This window comes from Lagopus leucura, unplaced genomic scaffold, assembly GCF_019238085.1.
Source record: "Lagopus leucura isolate 7727_CA_CO unplaced genomic scaffold, USGS_WTPT01 Super-Scaffold_100012, whole genome shotgun sequence".
Lineage (NCBI taxonomy): Eukaryota > Metazoa > Chordata > Aves > Galliformes > Phasianidae > Lagopus > Lagopus leucura.
This window is the reverse complement of record NW_024962267.1, coordinates 8,573,325-8,592,026: the sequence shown is the minus strand read 5'-3', so window position 1 is coordinate 8,592,026 and position 18,702 is coordinate 8,573,325. Positions and strand designations below refer to the sequence as shown.

Here is an 18,702-nt window from a genome sequence, read left to right as displayed (position 1 = left end):
TGGCTACAAAATGTTATAATGGCTAGGAAAATGGTGACATTTGAAAATTCCTGGTCACAGACAGAGACAACTCCCAAAACCTGAGGTGACCCTGGAGAGTTTATGAGACCTGAAAAGAGAGCTGTGATTTGCTTTTATTAACATACAGGGGAACAAAGATCCATTGCTCTGCTCCTGAAGATACAGTTAATAAGAAAGAATTTGAGACCATTCAACTTTATGTCTGTTTGCAAATAGGTTTGTATATAATTGGCAGCCTCCAAACACTTTGTCTGCCAAATTGACCACACCAGGCTATCTGTGTGCCCCTGAGGCTGGAGTAGCAACATGCTGCAATGCTATGCTCTAACAAAAGCGCCTGATTTTGAACAATCCATTTGCATCAAGATAAGCAGCTAGTAATGTTTCCCTCTCACAGACCCTTACAGACTCTGACTTTGGCTACGGTTTACTGCCTAATACTGTTTTCAGTGCTTTCCCACTCTTTGTTGGACCGTAACAAAGCTGCCGTTATACTCATTAACCTAACCTGTTTTCTGGTTAGTGTGAGTGACTAACAAAATTGTCTTGGCCTGTGATTCATCTTGAATAAACTGTTTTCCAGTCACACAGAAAAAGCCTTGCTGAAAGTGGAAAGATTTGATCTTTAGCTCTGCAGATTGGCTTCTGTGCTCCTAAAGCTCAAATGTGTTGTCCCCAGTACCAAACATATCATCAAGAGTCAAAGTTGCTTCTGCTATTAGGGCAGGTATATAAGCACAGTGAACTCGGCAAAAGGCAAAAGCCTGCTATGCACAGGAAATGAAACGTACAGAAATTAAATGCCCTTTGGAAAGCACGTGGTGTGTGGGATTCCCATGTGGCTGTTTGGCATGACTGAAAAACTGAAGATTTTGGGAAAATCAAAGAGATGAAAGACTCCAAATCCTTAAAACAGAAGACGAAAGCATATCAAATCTCTGCATGGCTCCAATCTCCTGCGGCAGCTCCTTCCCCAACAGTGAAGAGGAGCATGGCATACAAGGCAGCCTTCAAAGCCAGCAAGTAGCCAACGCTGCATGTGGAAGGTTGGACAACAATGTCAGAGATTAACAAATTGGATGAGTTTCTGAAATGCTATATCTGGCATAGAACTGAAAGTAGAAGAGATTGTATGCAAAGCAGGAAGGTGATATTGTTTGACAGATGTACAGGGGTCACATTTACAGCCATAGAAGAAAGAAGAGGTATTTTGAAGCATCTGGTACAAGAGGAGAATATTGGAATTTGGGGGAGGATTCAAATCAGAAGGGATGCCCAAGATTTCTGGCTTCAGTAAACCTGACAATCCCTGCAGTGTAGGTTCAAAATACTTGTAACGATAGCACAGGCCTCCTCCTGGGGCTCCTAGGGGCTTGGCTGCTGGAAGTGAAGCGCAGTCAGACCATTGGTTTGTGCTACACTGGAGACGTGCAGAACAGGAATCAGCGTGCAGGGGCTGGAGCTGCACAACCCGTGGTTGACCCCTTGCAGCATATGTTGATTGCTGTTCAGTTACAATGACTGCAATTCAGATGCTCATTTGACGCTGAGATCCAAACATGAAGGATAGGGGGATGAAAAATTAAATCACTGCTCAGCAGGATGATATTTGCATTTGTATTAAGCCCTGTCTGCAAGGCAGAAAACCCTATAGATCTCTCACTGCCCTCCAGGAGGGCCAGTTTCCAAGTTCAGAGCAGCAGCGGAGGGAGGATTCTCTTTACATCATCCTGTAAACAGCGTACAGACCCCAAAGACAGGGTCAGGGAGAGCCAGGACTGTCCTGGCACGTTATTCAGTGCCTGAGACCAGATGGAATAAATTAGGATGGCTCTGTTTGTCATATATGCTAATCCACGTATGCAGAGCCATTCTTAAGGCTTAACTGGCTTGATTCTCTGCAAACCATTTCTCTCAGTCCCTCACAATGGTGGATAAAAGGTATTTACTAGTATCTCATCTCCAACAAGCTGCAATCGTGTCACTGCAGTGCTTTAAAATAGTGATAGTGTTCACTTAGACATAGAGCTTAGGCTTTTCCTGTTCCAGTTCACTTCATTTTTTTTCAGTATTCATTTAGGATGTTTCCTTGTATCTCCCTTTCTTTTCAGTCAATCAACAGAACTGATATTTGTACCACATATTCCATGTCTTACTTTCCAGTATCATGCCTTGGGAGCTATTGATACACTTTAAATATGGAGAGTGCAAAAGTGTTAGAGGGAGGAAAACAAATTATACCACATTTGCTTTAGAAAGAAATAATTTCCACTGACAGGCCTCAGGCACACTGCATTTATTTAAGATTTAATTTACCATATTCACTTAATAATTTTAAAGGGAGACTGCAAAATATATAATAAAACTCTAAGGAATGTAGATCTGACACATCTGCATGTAAAAATATACATACCCAGATTAAATGAAGATCATTGACCCTCACTTACGTTTTCAGTGTACATGCGCAATCTCACCTTACATTTGCACTGGAAGATGTGATTTTTCACACTGCATCACAATCTGAGCACTTGTTAATGTTGCATTACACAACAGGGGTGCTGTGGATAGTGTTGAGCCAGGCAAGATAAAGCTGTGCCCTGGCAGAGGGCTGTGCCTGCCTGCAGCTCCCTGCAAAGAGCATGAAGGGATGTGGCGAGGCGCTGGCATCCTGCTGCCAGGGCTACTGAGGAGGGTCAATCCAGGACTGTGTAGGGTCTTGTGTGGGTTCTGCTTGGCTGCTTCCCCTCCGCCCTTGCACATGCTCCTTACTGACACGGCTGCAGTGCAAAGCCATAGGGAGGGGCAGTCTCAGAGCCTGCTGGGTCTGAGACAGCGGTCCTGTACCAGACACTCAGCACTGCTGCTGGCAGTGGGCATCTAAGCCTCTCTTACCAGCGCCACCATGAGCTGCATGGCTGGCCAAGCATGGCTCTTCTGGGAAGGCCTTTGGTGATGCCAAGGCCAGCCATACAGCCTGTGGTGTCACCCAGGGCCTCCTTGGCAGAGTTCACCCAGTTGGGGACAGCAAGCACCTGACCACAGCATCTGCTAGGAGCACAGTTTGTGGTAATGTGACTCTGCAGGAATGGCCCAGGGCCTGGTCAGCAAACTCAAATAAAACTTCCAATTTGGAAGTGCCTAAAGCTTTACTTGGGTTAAGACATCAAAGCGAGTTGTTGCCACACTTCCACATCTCTATTTTTTTGTCATCTCCCCTCAAAGAGAGGAAGAATGTTCTCATCTTGATTTGGAGGAAAGTAAATGTTGAACAATCCCAATTTTATTTCTAAGTGGAAGTATGGATGTAATTTTCATTTAATTGTTTATTCAGTAATCCCTATAAAATACATCTCATCTTCTCTGTATGAAAAAGAATCTTATGCTAAAACAACCCCAGTTACAGTTTAGGATGCCTTGTTAATGTAAACATGCTTAATTAATGGAATGATACAGGCCTTTGTTGAAGACTTTACCCTACTCCAGTAGGGAGCATCCCTGAAGAACATATTTAGATAAAAAATAACCTTCAGTGAGCACGAAGTTCAAAGTGCCTAGAGCAGTCCCGGCAAGCAAATGAGCAGACGTGGGCGCTGGTCACAGTGGTAGGACCTGAGGACACTCTCACACCAAAAACACTGCTTGCTTATGGGAAAAAAGGTTCAGGTGGTCTTTAGCTGCTCATAACTGAACTCTGATTCTCAAAGGAGCTCTGGTACAACATAGGTGCCAGAAGAAGTGGATGAATATTCAGGAGGACTCAACAAAGTGCCTTATTGATAGAAACAAAAATTCATAAATGAGGTAAAGCTCTGCTCCAAATATGACATTGGTGTCATCTAATGCTCACCATATGACTTCAATCATCTTGCTGTAGGCAAGCATAGGAACTGGGGTTTTTTGTGGTCACGGCAAATCTTTCTCACAGTCCAACTTGTCTTGATTTCTTCTTCAGGTGGATTGGTTTCTCACTCTGTGGAGTAGCTCAGTTATGACTTCAAATGCTCTTTACAAACCAAAAGTGAACAATCTAAGGACTCACATGCTGAATGCTTAAGTAGCTTTCTTTCAATCTTGCTTTGCCCTGACAGCCCACTTGTGCTATAGCCTAATTGCTCAGCTACGTTCTGACTGACTTTTCCAACTCTTTTGAACATTTGTCTCAAATCTCAAACTCTGCTCTGGGCTCAGAGGGAAGCATTTTGTTTAGGTTTTTTTTTCATTTTTTCTTATTTCACAGCAACAGTGTTTTTGGAGGATTAAACATGCAGGAAAAGAAATAACAGGCTAAGGCTAAGGCAGTGGTTGTTGGGAAAGGTCAGAAGTTGTGGTTCTGGTTCAGGTTCCTCAAGCAGCTCAAAAAAACCCACACACGTTAGGAGGAGACCTGCTCTGAGGTCCAGTGCCATCCTTCTTTCTTACCCACTGACAAACCTCAAAACAAGTTACACCACGTTTTCAGCCATCATGGAAAACAATCCTTTTTTGTCTTTTTCCCCCCTTTTTATGTTTATCTTTTATCTTTGAATAGTGAAGTTTAGCCAATACTTGCTGTGGTGTAGGTATCCATGGTCAATTGTAACAAACACGATGAGGAAATGACAGGCTGTCCTTCCATTCCAAGAGCAGGTGACTGCCTAGAAGCACATGAGGATAGTGGTGTTATGCTGGTGGGTATCATGGCTGCCAGGAGCGATACGCAGTGTAGTCTCGTGTTGGTGCATAGGATGGGTAGCCCTTGTTCTTTTGGTGAGGTGGATGCCGGGGGGTCATATTCATGTAGTCACTCTGACGGTACCTGTTCCTCTTGGATTTTTGCTGTGGGAGAAGGGGTGAGAGAAGCATGAAACCATTTCTGCAATTAGTCTGTCCTATCTGTGGTGAACATCCTAAAAGGGGGAAAAAAAACAGGGAGGAGAGCAGAGAACTTTTGAGTGTTAATAAGACATGAGAAATGTTAATAATGCATTTGATTTTTTCTTCGAGTTAACAAGTCATCTTACCTAACCTTCAGATATTTCAGCTGCTGGCAGTCCTGGTCCTGGATTGGTTCAGGGAAGCAGACATATTTATAAGAAAGCCTCCAGTTTGAAAGCAGTTATAAAAGAACATACGTTCTCATAAAATAATCCGTAGAATAAGCCCAACCTGAGTGTAAGTGTCCAGCTAATCTGCTGAGAGATGTAGTGTCAGTTTTCCAGGTGAAGAAATGCTGCAGGCAAAGGATACAAACTGATCTCTCCCACCGCAAGTTCTCTGCTAGGGAATGACTCAGCAGAAACAATACAGCCTTGAGCAGTGACGATTGCCCTAATTTATTAGGAAGGAAAAGAAATTGGCTTAACTGGAAGAGAACAAGAGCGGAAAAAATCAGCCTGGGCTATGTATGTATGCTCTGAAAGCAATGCCTTCTGCTTATTTCCATGGAAGCTACAACACATACAAATAGCACAATAGCACTATTTGATAGAGCAAATTCTCAGCTGCAAAACACTGTTTTTCAACACAGTCACCACTAGTTAGCACTAGTAGAGGTGACACGCTGTTTCACAGCCACTATAATGGCATTGTTGTTAGGAAAATGTTGCCCACATAGTTCATCTTTTATTGGCCTGAGATGGAAGTCAGAAGGCATCAAAACTGGACTATACAAGTGGGTATGATAGGGCAGTCCTTCTAAGATGAGAAATGTTCTCTACAGTCTTCAAACTGGTAAGGGGCCTGGAATTACTGTGTTGCAAGAGAAAGGTTGTCGTCTTTTCTGTTCTCCTGACTCTGGAAGCTCCAGTCTACAGCTTATTCAGTGTCATGATGTAGTGGTCAGAGTTGATGGTTTGTCTGGGTTCCAGGAAATCCAGAGGATCACCTCTGCCCTACCCCAAAAGACAGTGCACATCACTTTTCCTGCAGAGAGTTGTACCTTGAACGTTTTATTCTATGGATAATTCATATCTCCACTCAGTGGTCTACTATATTGACTTCAGCTCACAGCAGTGTCATCATGTCTCATCACTGGTAGTGAAGTGTCCAGGAAGCTGCCACTTCAGTCTCAAATTACTTCAATAGATCCTGGCAAACTTGCACACGCTGTTATTTGTGGTCCTGTGTGAGCATTTGTGGGACCCACCTGGTGCAAACTTTGCAGTATTTCAACACAGCCACCATTGTTTCCAATGCATTGAGGCTGATATTCAGCTCTGTATGCAGTTCCCAGATTGTAATCCACCAAATTAGTGCTGATGAGCTGATCAAGATGACCTTAATTTTGTGATGTGACAGCTGCGTATTGCTGTCCGGAACGTGGCCTCTCTTCCATGTCACTGTTTCCTCTGTTGAAACTTACCACCTCCCCATGCTCACATCCATTGTTTGGTCTCCAGGGACATTCAGCAAACATCAGTGAACGTGAATGGGTGCCATTTTTTCCCCATAGAGGAATTCAGTGACACACCTTTGCTTCATACACACTTCCATGTCAGACACCATTTTGTTAGACTGTCCTTCTGCTGCCATCTGTCTCATGGCAACAAAATGAAATGACAGGAAGGTTCAACCTCTACTGCTGTACCACCAACATCTGCCTCTGGTGTTGTGGGCCAACATAATAAAATAGAGGCTTTACTTTTGGATAATAATAACTTTGGACAATAATAAAATTGGAGGCATTACTTTTGGAGCTACTCCTACATATCATGGCTTGCCTACCACTTACAGTAGAAATGCATAATGTATATGTTGTTCTGGGCATCCCTTTGAGAGGAAAAAGAACCAGAGCTGCTGTTAATCTTTCATATGTCTCATTAACAGAGCCTTAAAAATCTCATTCCAATGTTGAATCCCTGCCTCGCAGTGCCCCTGTGAGACATGGGAAGCATCCCCTTCAGGAACGAGAGCAGCAGAAGGCAGATGAAATCATTTGCCTATCATGATAGAGGAAGTTTGTGGCTACAGCAGTGTATGAACCTGTGGTTCCTGCAGGCTGTGCATGAGGTTATTGTTCTTGCACAGATGAAGGCCTTCTTACAGGAACTAGGTAAAGTGCTTTCATTCTTTTTCCTTAATGCTGATTATACTTTTTCTTACAGTGTTTTAACTGACACTTCCGGCATACACATACATACATAGTATATGAATATATTGCATATAGCACAATATGCATGTGATGCTGTGGAATTGGAGGAGGCTTGTATCAGAAACTTAACAGCTGTACATGCAGAGGGAAGCAGTTAATTTCTATGAGACACTTAGAGCTTTTTGATGTTAATGTTATATATATGCAAGGGGTTGAATGGAAATTATGTGCTACTTAAGCCATGCAGTGCAGTTGGTGCATTTAATCATTAGATAGAAAAGTTTTCTCTGTGTTTACCTCCATAAAAACATTTTTAATTCATCTATTAATATCTAAGAGGTAATTTCACATGAGAGAAATATATTTTGCTAGCATGAGTGAGTTCTGGATTATTCCAGGATGAAATACAGCTGCTTCTCGAGAGGAAGTTTTCCTCCAGGGAAGACAGAACTGTAAGAGTTAGCACATCTTTAGTTGCTTTCAGGAACTTAAGTGAAACAGACTTGCCTTGGCTGTCAAATACCATTTTAAGGACCTCATTTTAGCATCTACAATGTCTTCCAGGCAGCTTTGTTTAGATTCAACAGCACTCCAAGTACATCCACACTTGGAGCACACGTTATCAGAATAGCACCAACAGTGATAACAGCAGGTGAAATTGATGCAGGAAGCAGCATGCATCACAGTGCAGCCTTGTCAGTCATGCTGGGAGCAGACATCTTAGTAGTGCAGTGCATAACCATTAGGTACCAAGTGAAAAGAGCAGAGAGAAAATGGTTTCAGATCCTAAAGGATGGATTGGAAGCTATGGTATCTCATCCAGGCACAGCTACTGTAGCACAGCACGGTAACACCAGCAGCTGTTTGCTGTAATCCTTTCACAGCTCTCCTGTCTCCTGTCTCCTTTCTACAGCAAGGCACTGAGGGACCGCATAACCTGCCTTTGTATTTTCCTATGGCAATGTCCAATTTGATTGTTAACCATCAGAAATATGCATATATCGAACAAGTGTATTTTTGTGAAACAGTTAAGAAAGCTCAAGTTTCAGCTAGTAGTGTGAGTGGTTTTCTGTGTACGTGCAGCATGTGGCCTGTCAGAAAGACTGCACCCTTTATACAGACTACCTCATAATGTGTTGAATGACACTATTTAATGGCAGTGATACAAGGAGAGACAGAGTGCAAGGAACAGAACTCTCTGTGGTCATATTTCAAATCTTCCCAACATGAAGCAGAAAGTGTGAAATCATCTCTGGGAGATGGTGACCCTAAGACCTGTGCTAGAAGGTGGCATTCTGCTACCTCTGCACCACACTTCGTGCTTTCCCTACTCCAGTAAGGCTGTGTATTGAACCAAGCTGGACTGGATGCAAATTGGGCCAGACAAATCTCCAGAGGGATTAGACAAAAAAATAAAGAACTGCAAGACTCTCTCTGCTTTCTTAGGGTAAATTACTACCAATGCACTGGTGCCCCTGTTCTATTGAAATCAAGCTGTCAGAAAAAGTGTGTACGAGAGGGAATTGCTGCATAGGCACAAAACACTGGTGTGGATGTTTTGGGGCCAACTGAGGGTTCTCTGAAGATTGTTTCACTGTAGGCGAGCTCCTCTCATCTCAAAGGGGTTTGGCAGGAGTGACTGTAGAGAGATATTTCCCTGACAGGGAAAACTAGTTGGAATTGGAGATTGTGTCCCAGCTTTGCTGAGGCATTGACATTGCCATAGGACTCTACTGAAGAGGCTGGCTGCCTATCGGGAGTGCATCTGGCGTTTCAGCTTTCTTGGGGCATAGCACAGGTGTGAGTATGTATCTGGGCTGAAGAAGCACTGTGATCTTAATGTGAGAGATATCAGTGGATTTGTGGTAAGTATGGGAAGAATAACATGAGAGTTGAAGAGCATGGTAGGGGCAGAGAGCACATAAAGCAAAGGATAATAGTTTCTTACCCGGTAGATTATAAAGACTGCAGTTATAAGCATACTGTAGAAACCAAGAAGTCCTGTCACTGCCACCATAACCCAGTACGAAGTTGCAGACTCGGGTTCTTGTGTCTGGATGGGTGTCTCTTTAAAAGAACAAAGAAAACTTTTAAGCACTTCAAAGCTTGTTTACTCCTCATTCCAGCACACCACCTGTATTAATCTTATCATACAGCTGCTTAAGATGCCTTTCTTAAGAAATCAGGAGCAGGAATTCTCATTTTGAGAGGCAACCCAGCTATTTTTTCTGCCTCAATCCAAAACGTAGGGAGTGTGTATAGGAAGGACACTGGTGTACAGGTTCTCAGCTTACCTCTCACATGAATGACAGTCCCGTTGCTCTTCTCATTATAGACATATGGAGGCGGATACATGGCCTCAATTTTGCAGAAGTAGATGTCAGTTTGGCTGGCAGTCATATTCCGAAGATTGAAGATTACTTTGTCCTTATCATGATTTCCCCAACAGTTGAATTCTTTATTTGAATTACTGTTACTTTTGGTCATGTTCCATGAAATAAAGCAGACTTCAACTGAACTGTCTGTTCCTTTGTGCAGTGATGCTCGAAATTCCTTCCCTGTTCCGTTATATGTGTAGTTGCAGACTAGAGTTGCCGTCCTATTAGCTACAATGAGCAAAGGACTCTGAGCCACTAGAATCTTGTTTTCTGAAAGGGAGGGAAGAAAAACACTTGTTTGCAAGATATATTAAGAGACTTCAGAACCACACAGCCTCCTGTTCAGCTTGTCTCCATGTCTCTTGTTCTCTGTTGGCGCTCCCTGCTAGGCAGTATGTAACACCATGCGGTAGAAGCAGTTACTCAAGGAAGCTCTGATTGCAACTATCCTCTCTCTATATACAAGTAATTTCACTGTTACCAGGGGAGACTGTGAGGTTGAGGGTCTTCTTCCACAGAGTCAGAACGCTATGAGAGAAAGTGGCCCGTGTGAGGAAGATTTAAAGTCAAGGGTCACAAGGCTACTTTGTTTGTTAGTGTGTATACATGTGCAAGACTATCTTGGTCTATCTGTTCCTTAGCATGCAGAATGCCAGGGAGCAGTATGGAGTGAAAATGCCATGAATTAAATGCTCAGTCAAGTAATCAGATAAGAGAATATTATTCATACCTTTGCTTTTTAGTTCAAGGACAGACTTGAAAAGTTTGCAAGTGGAATTTTGTGAAATTTTTCAAGTACTTGGCCCTTGGACAAGAAGCACAAAAGCAAGAACTGGTATAATTTCAATTTTAAAAAAGTCATTTCTCTAGCTATCAGCGGTAGCAGATTCTTAATCACTCAAACGACTTAGGCTGACTAATCTGACACCGTACTGGCGCTTAGCACTTGAATGGCCTGTAAAAAAGCATGTCACATGAAGATGCAATTCAGTTTGGATTGACCAAACCCATATGTAAACAGAAAGTGTTTTCTGACATGCAGAACTCTGTGCTACTACCTGCCAAACAATAAACCACGGCTCAGACTGTGCAGAAAGACAACTGTTTCCAGAAAATCCACCCTGTACAAATGAGACTTTTCAAATGGTGACCTGTAAATAAGAGGAAGCGAGCTGTGGTTCTTAAGCTAGGAACTTGCCGGAAGCAGGGACAGTGCTTTTGTGTATGCATGCCATTGCATATGTCTCCATGCAAGTCCAAGTTGCAGGAGTTCTTAGCAGCCTTTGATGGATCACAGAGAATTGCTGTGGTTGAGACAATGGCAACTGTACGTCTCTCCAAAATCTGCTGTAAAACCTGCATTCATTCTACTTAATCCATGTGAGGATACTTTAAGAGGATAGAAAGGAAAACAGAGCAGGAAGGAGGGCAGATTTACAGTGCCCGGGAAACAAGTGTTTCAATATACTTAATATTTAGGACTACATGGATGCACTTAGTGTGCTCCTAGATGTATAGGAAGAGGGACCACCCTGACCTCTTGGGAGGACACTCCTACGGGGTGAATGGTACACAGGTTTATTTCCATGCTCAGTTTCAGGTCAAGAATTTCAGCATGCCTCCCTTAAGGCTGTTGGGAGCCTAGGCTTCTAGAGGGCAGCAGGAACATTAGCTTGAAAGAGGCCACTGAAGTCATGTGGTCTAGTCATATGCTCTGCTTTCAGAGACACACACACACACCAAAAGACATATGAAACAAATGCATTCATAAAATTGACATGTTATTTACATACATCCAGAAAATATCCACACCAGATACTACCACGTATATCCACGGGTGTTGTGAAGCCACATTTTCCATTTTGAAACTACTTCTTTTTGCACAGCTTTCATTATGAGAGCTGTGAGTGAAGATGGTGAACTTACATGGTGGTCACAGCATTCACAGGGACATGGGAGATTCGGGTGTAATCCTTGCTCTGAATCAAAATAAAAGATGGACTTGAGTGTGGGTCTAACAAATTTGAAGTGAAAACCTTGGCTCCATCCACTTGTTGGCCTATTGGGAAGTTGAGCCAGAAGCCCTCTGCTAAGGTATGCCCTGGCACAGCAATAATTGTAAGACATAAAACGCACAAGACTGGAACAGGGAATGAACACACAGAGATGTGTGAGTTGGTCAGAACTAGTTGCAGGGTGTGGGCAGTAAAAACAAACCATGCCCAACAGGTTCTCCAAGAACCAGCCCAGCCCATGAAACTGCTGAAGTTGTTCATTTTCTCACCAAAATTCATGTTTACCAGCCCTTTCTTCTCATAAGAGCAGGAAGATATGAGACAGGGGATCTTTAGCAAAGAAGGAGTTTGCAGCCCAACCTCCTTGTGTCCCTCTGTTCAGTGTAGCTAACTTGAGGATTGCAGCAAAGCTTATCACAGCTCAGAAATCTCATGTTCGCAGGGAATCCAAACACTAAAACTTTTTGTTTTGGGGAAGAGTGAGCATTTCCATTCTTTCCAGTACAAAGGCCCCAGGATCTTGGAATCCCAGAGCAGGCTGGAAGTAACAGCAGACAAGGCTGGTTCCTACTGAAGGTGCTGCCTGTGGTGGATTCTCATTGCAGTGAAGACATTTCAGCAAAATATTTCAGTTTCATTGAATCAGCATTTTCCAACAAAAGCTCTCACCTAGGCCTATAAGGCATTCTAGTAAAGAGTGAGGTTCACATTCTACTTCTTTAGACAGGCTATTTGATCATATCATTTTTTTCTAGAAAATCAAACTTTAGCCCAAGTGGGAAGGTACAAGTCTGCAGTGGAATTGTTCTTTGGTTAAAAAAGCAGAACTCAAAGCATCTCACTTGGGACAGAATTGTTTTGAATTTTACCCCACCAGTGCCCACCACTACAGCTCTGGCTATTGCAGCTGAACACACCTTCGGAAGGGGTTTTTCTGCTTCATAGTTTATATCCGAAACAGGCAGCCTTGAAGAGATAGTTGCAGAAGTACTATGGCTCAGAAAAAAATACTTGCTTGCTTTTTGCTGTAGGTACTTACAAATAAGTACCTTTTTGTCACTGCAAGTTCTTACAGAAAAACAGATGGACGTTTATCACATAGCCTGATCAGATCACTAAGGCCAGAGGAAAGACAACACTGAAAATAGTGTCAGTGAGAGACCACCTCCAGATGTTTTTTAGACTGTTCTGCAGAACCCAGAGACTTACCTTGAACTTTTGCTAGTCTGGATTCCTGGTGTATAGTAGTACATAGCTTCACATCATGAGCTCTGCTATTTAATTACAGCTCTGGACTATTTATGTCCCTGCTGTGATATTTTGTTTGTTGGCAAACAAACTTTTTTGATGCATCCACCAAAAAAATACTTTCCATCACCTTACATCTTGGCTTTCTGGCCCAGCCTGTTTGCCTCACCATGGCAGCTGAGTGTTGATGACCCAGCCCCATACTGTTGGTGCTGAGATAACTAAACAATGGGAAGAAGTTTATTTGTGGATTGTTAAATAAGGGCTGCTCCTAAGTGATTTGTTTAAGCCAAACTTACACCAAATCTGCTTTTGCAAAGTGGCGCTACCATGTAAAATCTGAATGGATTGAAGGTGTTTTGTTTTCCATTTATAGGAACTAATTAGTGAACAGGGCAGGGCTGAGGCAAGGCAAGCTCGCCCCACAGGCATGTCAGGCCCTGCTGTTATCCTGCGTCTCCAAGCTCACAGTTTTTCAAATTGAAGAAAGTCAGTCATTTCCCCATTTTGTGGGGAAAACAAAGTAAGGCCAAACAACCCTTACTTGATTTCTGATCTGAATAGGATTTGAGCATATTCTTAGTAGAATCTGAATCATTCTGAACAAACTTGAGCTGAAGCTGCTTTTGTCTTCACAAAGACAGTTTTTCTTGTGTCTCTTTGGGTTTATGAAAACAGTGAAACTCTGAAACATCCAGTATATGTTTCTAATAGTGCACATTTTCCCCTAAATAGGTTTATAACTGCTGTTTCCAGAGCGGTCTTCAGTTGTGCTATATAGTAATAAATATCTGTCTTGGCCTCAGGCAGCAAATGGCAGATATGAAAATCATTGTCCAGTTTCAAAAGTTTGTAATGTCTAGAAATGTAAGAACATTTTGATGTGTCTCAAGGCTGTAGGTTTTATAAGCAATGGTGTGCAAGATCTCTGTTAAGCTTTTCTGTATGTTGTCGTGCTAATCATATCTTATAACCACAAGTGGGGTTTTTTTTGCCTCATGAAAGAGGTCCAATTCATATATATTTTCTGAAAAACACTACCTCCTCAATCACAGACCCTTCATGCAAGCAAAGCTCCATTGAAGGTCTTTTCTTTTCTTTTCTTTTCTTTTCTTTTCTTTTCTTTTCTTTTCTTTTTTTACTCAAGAAAGTGAAATAAAGATGACAGAGTATGGAAACTAACTATTTTGAAGGTTGGTTGTTTTTTTTTTTTTTCCAGAACTTTCCATGAATCATTATCAGTTATTGGAAAAAAATATTATGTTAAAAATATTTTGTACTCTCTTTCTTTTTCATGCCAGTTGGCTTCAGGGAGCTATTTGCCAGAGCAAGGAATCTGGGATAAGTTGGGATTTCTCTAAGCACAGTAAAGAAATGGCCCACTTAAGTCCCTGCTGGAGGGGGTGGAGAGGGAAACCTGCAAAGAGCTTATTTAGTCCACAAGTGGAAAGACACACAGCTACGTTATAAACAAAGCTGTTTGTTTCTTCAGCTGCTGGTTTGTTGTTCAGTTGCCTTTACTCTTTCCCAGGTGAAAGTCTTCCTCTGTTACTTCAGTTTTAGGTGTCTACGCTGTGTCTATGTGTAGAGCTGGAGGGATCTACCCTTTCTAATGTGATAGACTGGCTTTGTACTAACTTTTACTCCATTCATGCAAATACTGCACCAAGCAAAGTATTCTTGCTGAAATTAAACTTAGTTTGAACGCGGGGGTTTCTTTTGTCTGTTTGTGATGTTTTTGAGCCAGAATTTGTTGATGTCATCCTAATCTCAGCTAGCCTTGCATTTTGCATTCTGGTAACCTTGGTGGGTTTGAGGCTGATTTTAGCACTCAGAGATTGATTTTAACACCAGCCAGGATGTTATGCAAGCACTGAAAAGATGAGGTCATTTGGGGTCCTCTGCAGTGGGAACATTCTTACATTACTTTATTTCACAAAATAAACAGATAGCCAAGTATTTAGCAGCCTCTCTGTTTTCTGTTACTTAGCTGACAGAAAGCGGATGATGAGGGTGGAGAGGGACAGGCTTTGTAAACACCGATACTACTGAAAAGAGGGAATAAGCAATCCAATCTTGTAAGTCTCTTCCCAGCTTTACGGTTCCACAATTCAAACTCAACTTGCCGTTGAGTTTGACTCAGTGGTGCAGCCTAATAAAAGCATGACAGGATAGATTCAGTTGTCTTCACCAGAACAAAGTACATTTTGTGGTTTGAGGAAGTTCTGCAGGGCTTTTACTTGTCCTAACGTTGTCTGTGTAGCAAGGATCATTCATCTCAGCATCAAAATGAAAAGAAGAGACAAGGAAATAGGTGAAAGCCCTGAAAAGTAAGCTAACTCATGGTTCTGTTCAAGCAATTGAATGGTTTCAATGAAGCTGCTGTAGAAATTCTTAACCCAAAGCAAGTAAACGGATGTCTAGAGAATCATGGCATGACCCTGGTGTCTGATAAACACACGTTGTATTTTCTTGCAATTCAAGAGTTGTTTAAAAGATGTTCACTTCTCATGGAAATGGTTTTAAAACTATTAATTTATCACTGCTTCCTATCCCCTCCTAGAATTATTGTCTTCTCAGACAACCCAGTGGCCTTCTGTGAAAGTAATTACCATATTGCAAGCAGAGAATTATGAAAACTCAAAAAGGACAAGGAAAAAAGAGCCTATCAGCTCTTAAAGAAATATAGATCAAGGCTTCATGCAAATCACATTGCCTTTCATGAGGACTAGAACTACAGAAAAGCAACATGCAATTTAGGAAAAATATAATGAGTTTTATCTCTTGTATTAGAAAAGCAACTCTTTAAAGATATTCTGTATGTGAAAGATTTGTACTGGAAAACAGATTTTTGTTCCTACCTGTAAATTCCTCATAAAATACAACACGCTGATATTTGGAGGAGACCAAATAACAACAGTTCACAAGCTAGAGATTTGAAAAATTGTCAAGATTATCCTAGCAAAACCCATCACCCTTTGCCTTGCTTTGCATTTTGATGTACTACTTGGAGAGACGTGGTAGCTCTGAACGCACTAACACTGCATCAGCGAAAGACAGCAGCCAGGTAACTGAAGATTCAGAAGGATTTACTAAGATGCTGTATTCCTGAATCACAACTAGGCATTTGTGTTACCAAAAATATTTTCAGAAAGAAGCAACATATCTAGTTATTATCAATAAACTACTAAATAATGCAAAAATCAGTTAGTCGGCAATTCCGATCCTCCTAACTTTGAGTTCAGTAAGCAGCTCTACTGTTGTTCCTTTCACTTGCTGATGCTATGAGAGTTCGGGTGGGCTCAGCTCTGCAGCCCGTCACACCAAGCTGGCACACAATGGGACATAGGGCTGACCACAGCAGGCTTGGAGGTGGCCCCAGAGGGCGCAGCACCAGCTCTGCTCAGATCCCCCCAGCAGATGTTGAAAGCCACAAAGCACAGTCCGTGCAGGCTAGGGAAAGGTGAAATAAACTCTCTCTAAATAAGCAGTTTCCAAATGCATCTGAAGAGGTTGCAGATTAAATAGATATCTCTTGAGTCTTGTCTAGGAGGGATACTCATGGAAGAAAAAAAATCAACCTCCTGGTTATACTGAGTCGATCCATAAGCAGTCTCAGCAGCATGCTTTGTCTCTTCTCTCATGTTCAAATGCAACATAATTTCTGCAAAACTAATCCAGATCTGTACAAGACTGTCTACTGTCTCCCCTCTCCTATGATACAAATGTTGAAAAATCGTGGAAACAATCATATTTTTTCTGTTACCTGTTACATCTGCAGCAGGGATGAGGCAGAGCACCACGAGGATCCCCAGCATGGTGATGATGGTGGGCCTGTGGCCTTGTCCCCACCCTCCAGGCACTGCCAAGTCCCCCAGGGCTTCACGCCACAGGCGTCCACACAGGGCAATCTGCACCATCACCAGCTCACACAGCTTCTCTCCTCCTCCCTGCATGGCACGTGATGTACAGCCGAGTGAAACCACAACGGCAATGTTCAAACAGGAAACTCAGTTGTTTGATGGCTTCAACCTTGGGAAGCCTCCTCTGTGCCTCTGCAGCATTCAGGAACACCTATGAGACGATGCAAGCCCACCCTCTGAAATATGGAGCCTTCTTATGCTTGGGGCTTTGCAGGGCCACTCCCATCAGAGGGAGAAATGGACTTCCTTAGAGGTGAAATGCTCCTTTACCAAGAGCACATATAGGAATAGCCATCTTCCTATACCATCACCATGGAAAGCGCAAACAGCAGTTTCTGAGTTCCTGCTGGCCAAGCTTGGTCCCTAAGGAAACTACACTCAGTGAGCTTCATCTCTTCTCACTCTTAGGAGCAGCACTCTTCCTCTTTTGGCTTGCTGTTTTGCTCCTACCTGCTCCTAGGCCCAGGAATGCCACTGTATTGTGAGAGAAGTGATTTTGGATTGTGCATTTTCAGTTTTCTGTGTCAGCTTGTCACCTAAATGCAGACTAACCAGTGCAAGAAGTAGTTGATCTACCATACCTTTTCTTTTTGGAAAAAAAATTCTGAGTTATAAATGAGCGTTTCTGTAATCCAGTTAGCATCTCAATAAATACAGCATGCAGCAAGCACACTTCTCAGTCAGTGCTTTCATTAGAGTCCTATTATTTCAAGTTTATCTCTTGGCCTCACTGATACTTACTCTTCTTTGCTCTGGAAGCTGCTCTTCCTAGCCTCTGAGGTCTTTAAGCTGTGTCTTATTGGAAATCATTTGGATAATCTAAGAGCAGCTGTAGCTGGTGTACTCATTTGTAGTCTAGTAATTTTAACAAGATTCTTAAGGATTGCAATCAATGTAAATTTTCTGCAATATTGAAAGTTTTGGAATTCCCTTGTTCTTTAGAGAGAGAAAAAAAAATTACATCCTCTCTTTCCAAGGATAAATATCCTTAAATCATATTTGAATGTGTGACTCTGTCACTTCACAAGTATGATCATTTCCTATTACTAAAGATATCATGAGGCTAGGGGAAGAAATTATCAAACTTTCAACAAGCAATCTTGCACTCAATGCAAACCACAACAAAGCTTATCTCGGAAAAGAAACTGAAAATGCCCCCCAGTATACCCTCATCCTTAATTTTTCATTATCCTCACAAGCACTCTGAGCCTGTCCTTCTATACTCTAAGCATTACCTGAGGGTGTTCTGCTGCAGAATTAATTCAGCCACCACTCAGTCCTATCCTGACCCCATTTTTCAATCAAACTTTGAGCTCTTGAGTCTGCTGTCACAGGAATGGAAATCCAAACTATTAAAATTTCAGTGGAGATAGAACTCTGAGAGTACTGAAAGGTCTAAAAACGCAATTGAGCCATGATCAGGAAACAGTTTTCCATTTCATCACAAAACAGCTGACATTTCAATCCAAAGTAAGTGGGTAAGAGATTTGTAAAAGGGAATCTGAACTGTGGGCTTGGGGTTTTTACCCATGTCTTACTTTTGTCTGGAATGGAATTGTTTTCTTTGAAGTGTTTGGTATCCTGCTATGTTTTTAGTTCTGGGAGAAAAATAATGTTAATTACACACCAGTGTTTATAGCTGCTGCTAAGGATTGCTAAACAGAACCAGTTCTCAAAGAAGGACCCAAGGAGCTGGGGGGGGAACAGAATTAGGACAGCTGACTCAAACTGACTGAAGGGATATTTCATACCATATACAGAAGGAGTTCTGAAGGAGGTGGGAGTTCATCTGGTTCTCTCCAACTGCTCAGGGGGCTGTCTCGGCATCGATCAGGGAGGGTGAGCAATTGCTTGTGCATCACTTGTTATATACACTCACACATAGATATATAACAATAACTATAATCCTTTTCCTTTTCTCTATCTTAGTAAATAGTTTTATCTCAACTGACAAGTTGTTTGGGTTTTTTTTTCCCTCAGTTCTCTCCCCTGTCCCACTGGGAAGGAGGAGAATGAGCAAATGAGGGTGTGGTGCTGAGCCACCTGCT

At 42.2% G+C, this 18,702-nt stretch overlaps 1 protein-coding gene across 1 annotated transcript; it reads right to left on the bottom strand.

Annotated features, from left to right (window-relative positions):
• Window positions 1-2,341: 2,341 nt before the first annotated feature.
• Window positions 2,342-16,624, bottom strand: CD28 (CD28 molecule). The gene is made up of 4 exons (XM_042874753.1): window positions 16,498-16,624; window positions 9,385-9,738; window positions 9,039-9,157; window positions 2,342-4,836 (listed from the first exon to the last, which is right to left on the bottom strand). Exons 1-4 carry the CDS (start codon window positions 16,547-16,549, stop codon window positions 4,696-4,698), a joined length of 666 nt encoding a protein of 221 aa, XP_042730687.1. The 5' UTR covers window positions 16,550-16,624; the 3' UTR covers window positions 2,342-4,695.
• Window positions 16,625-18,702: the final 2,078 nt, after the last annotated feature.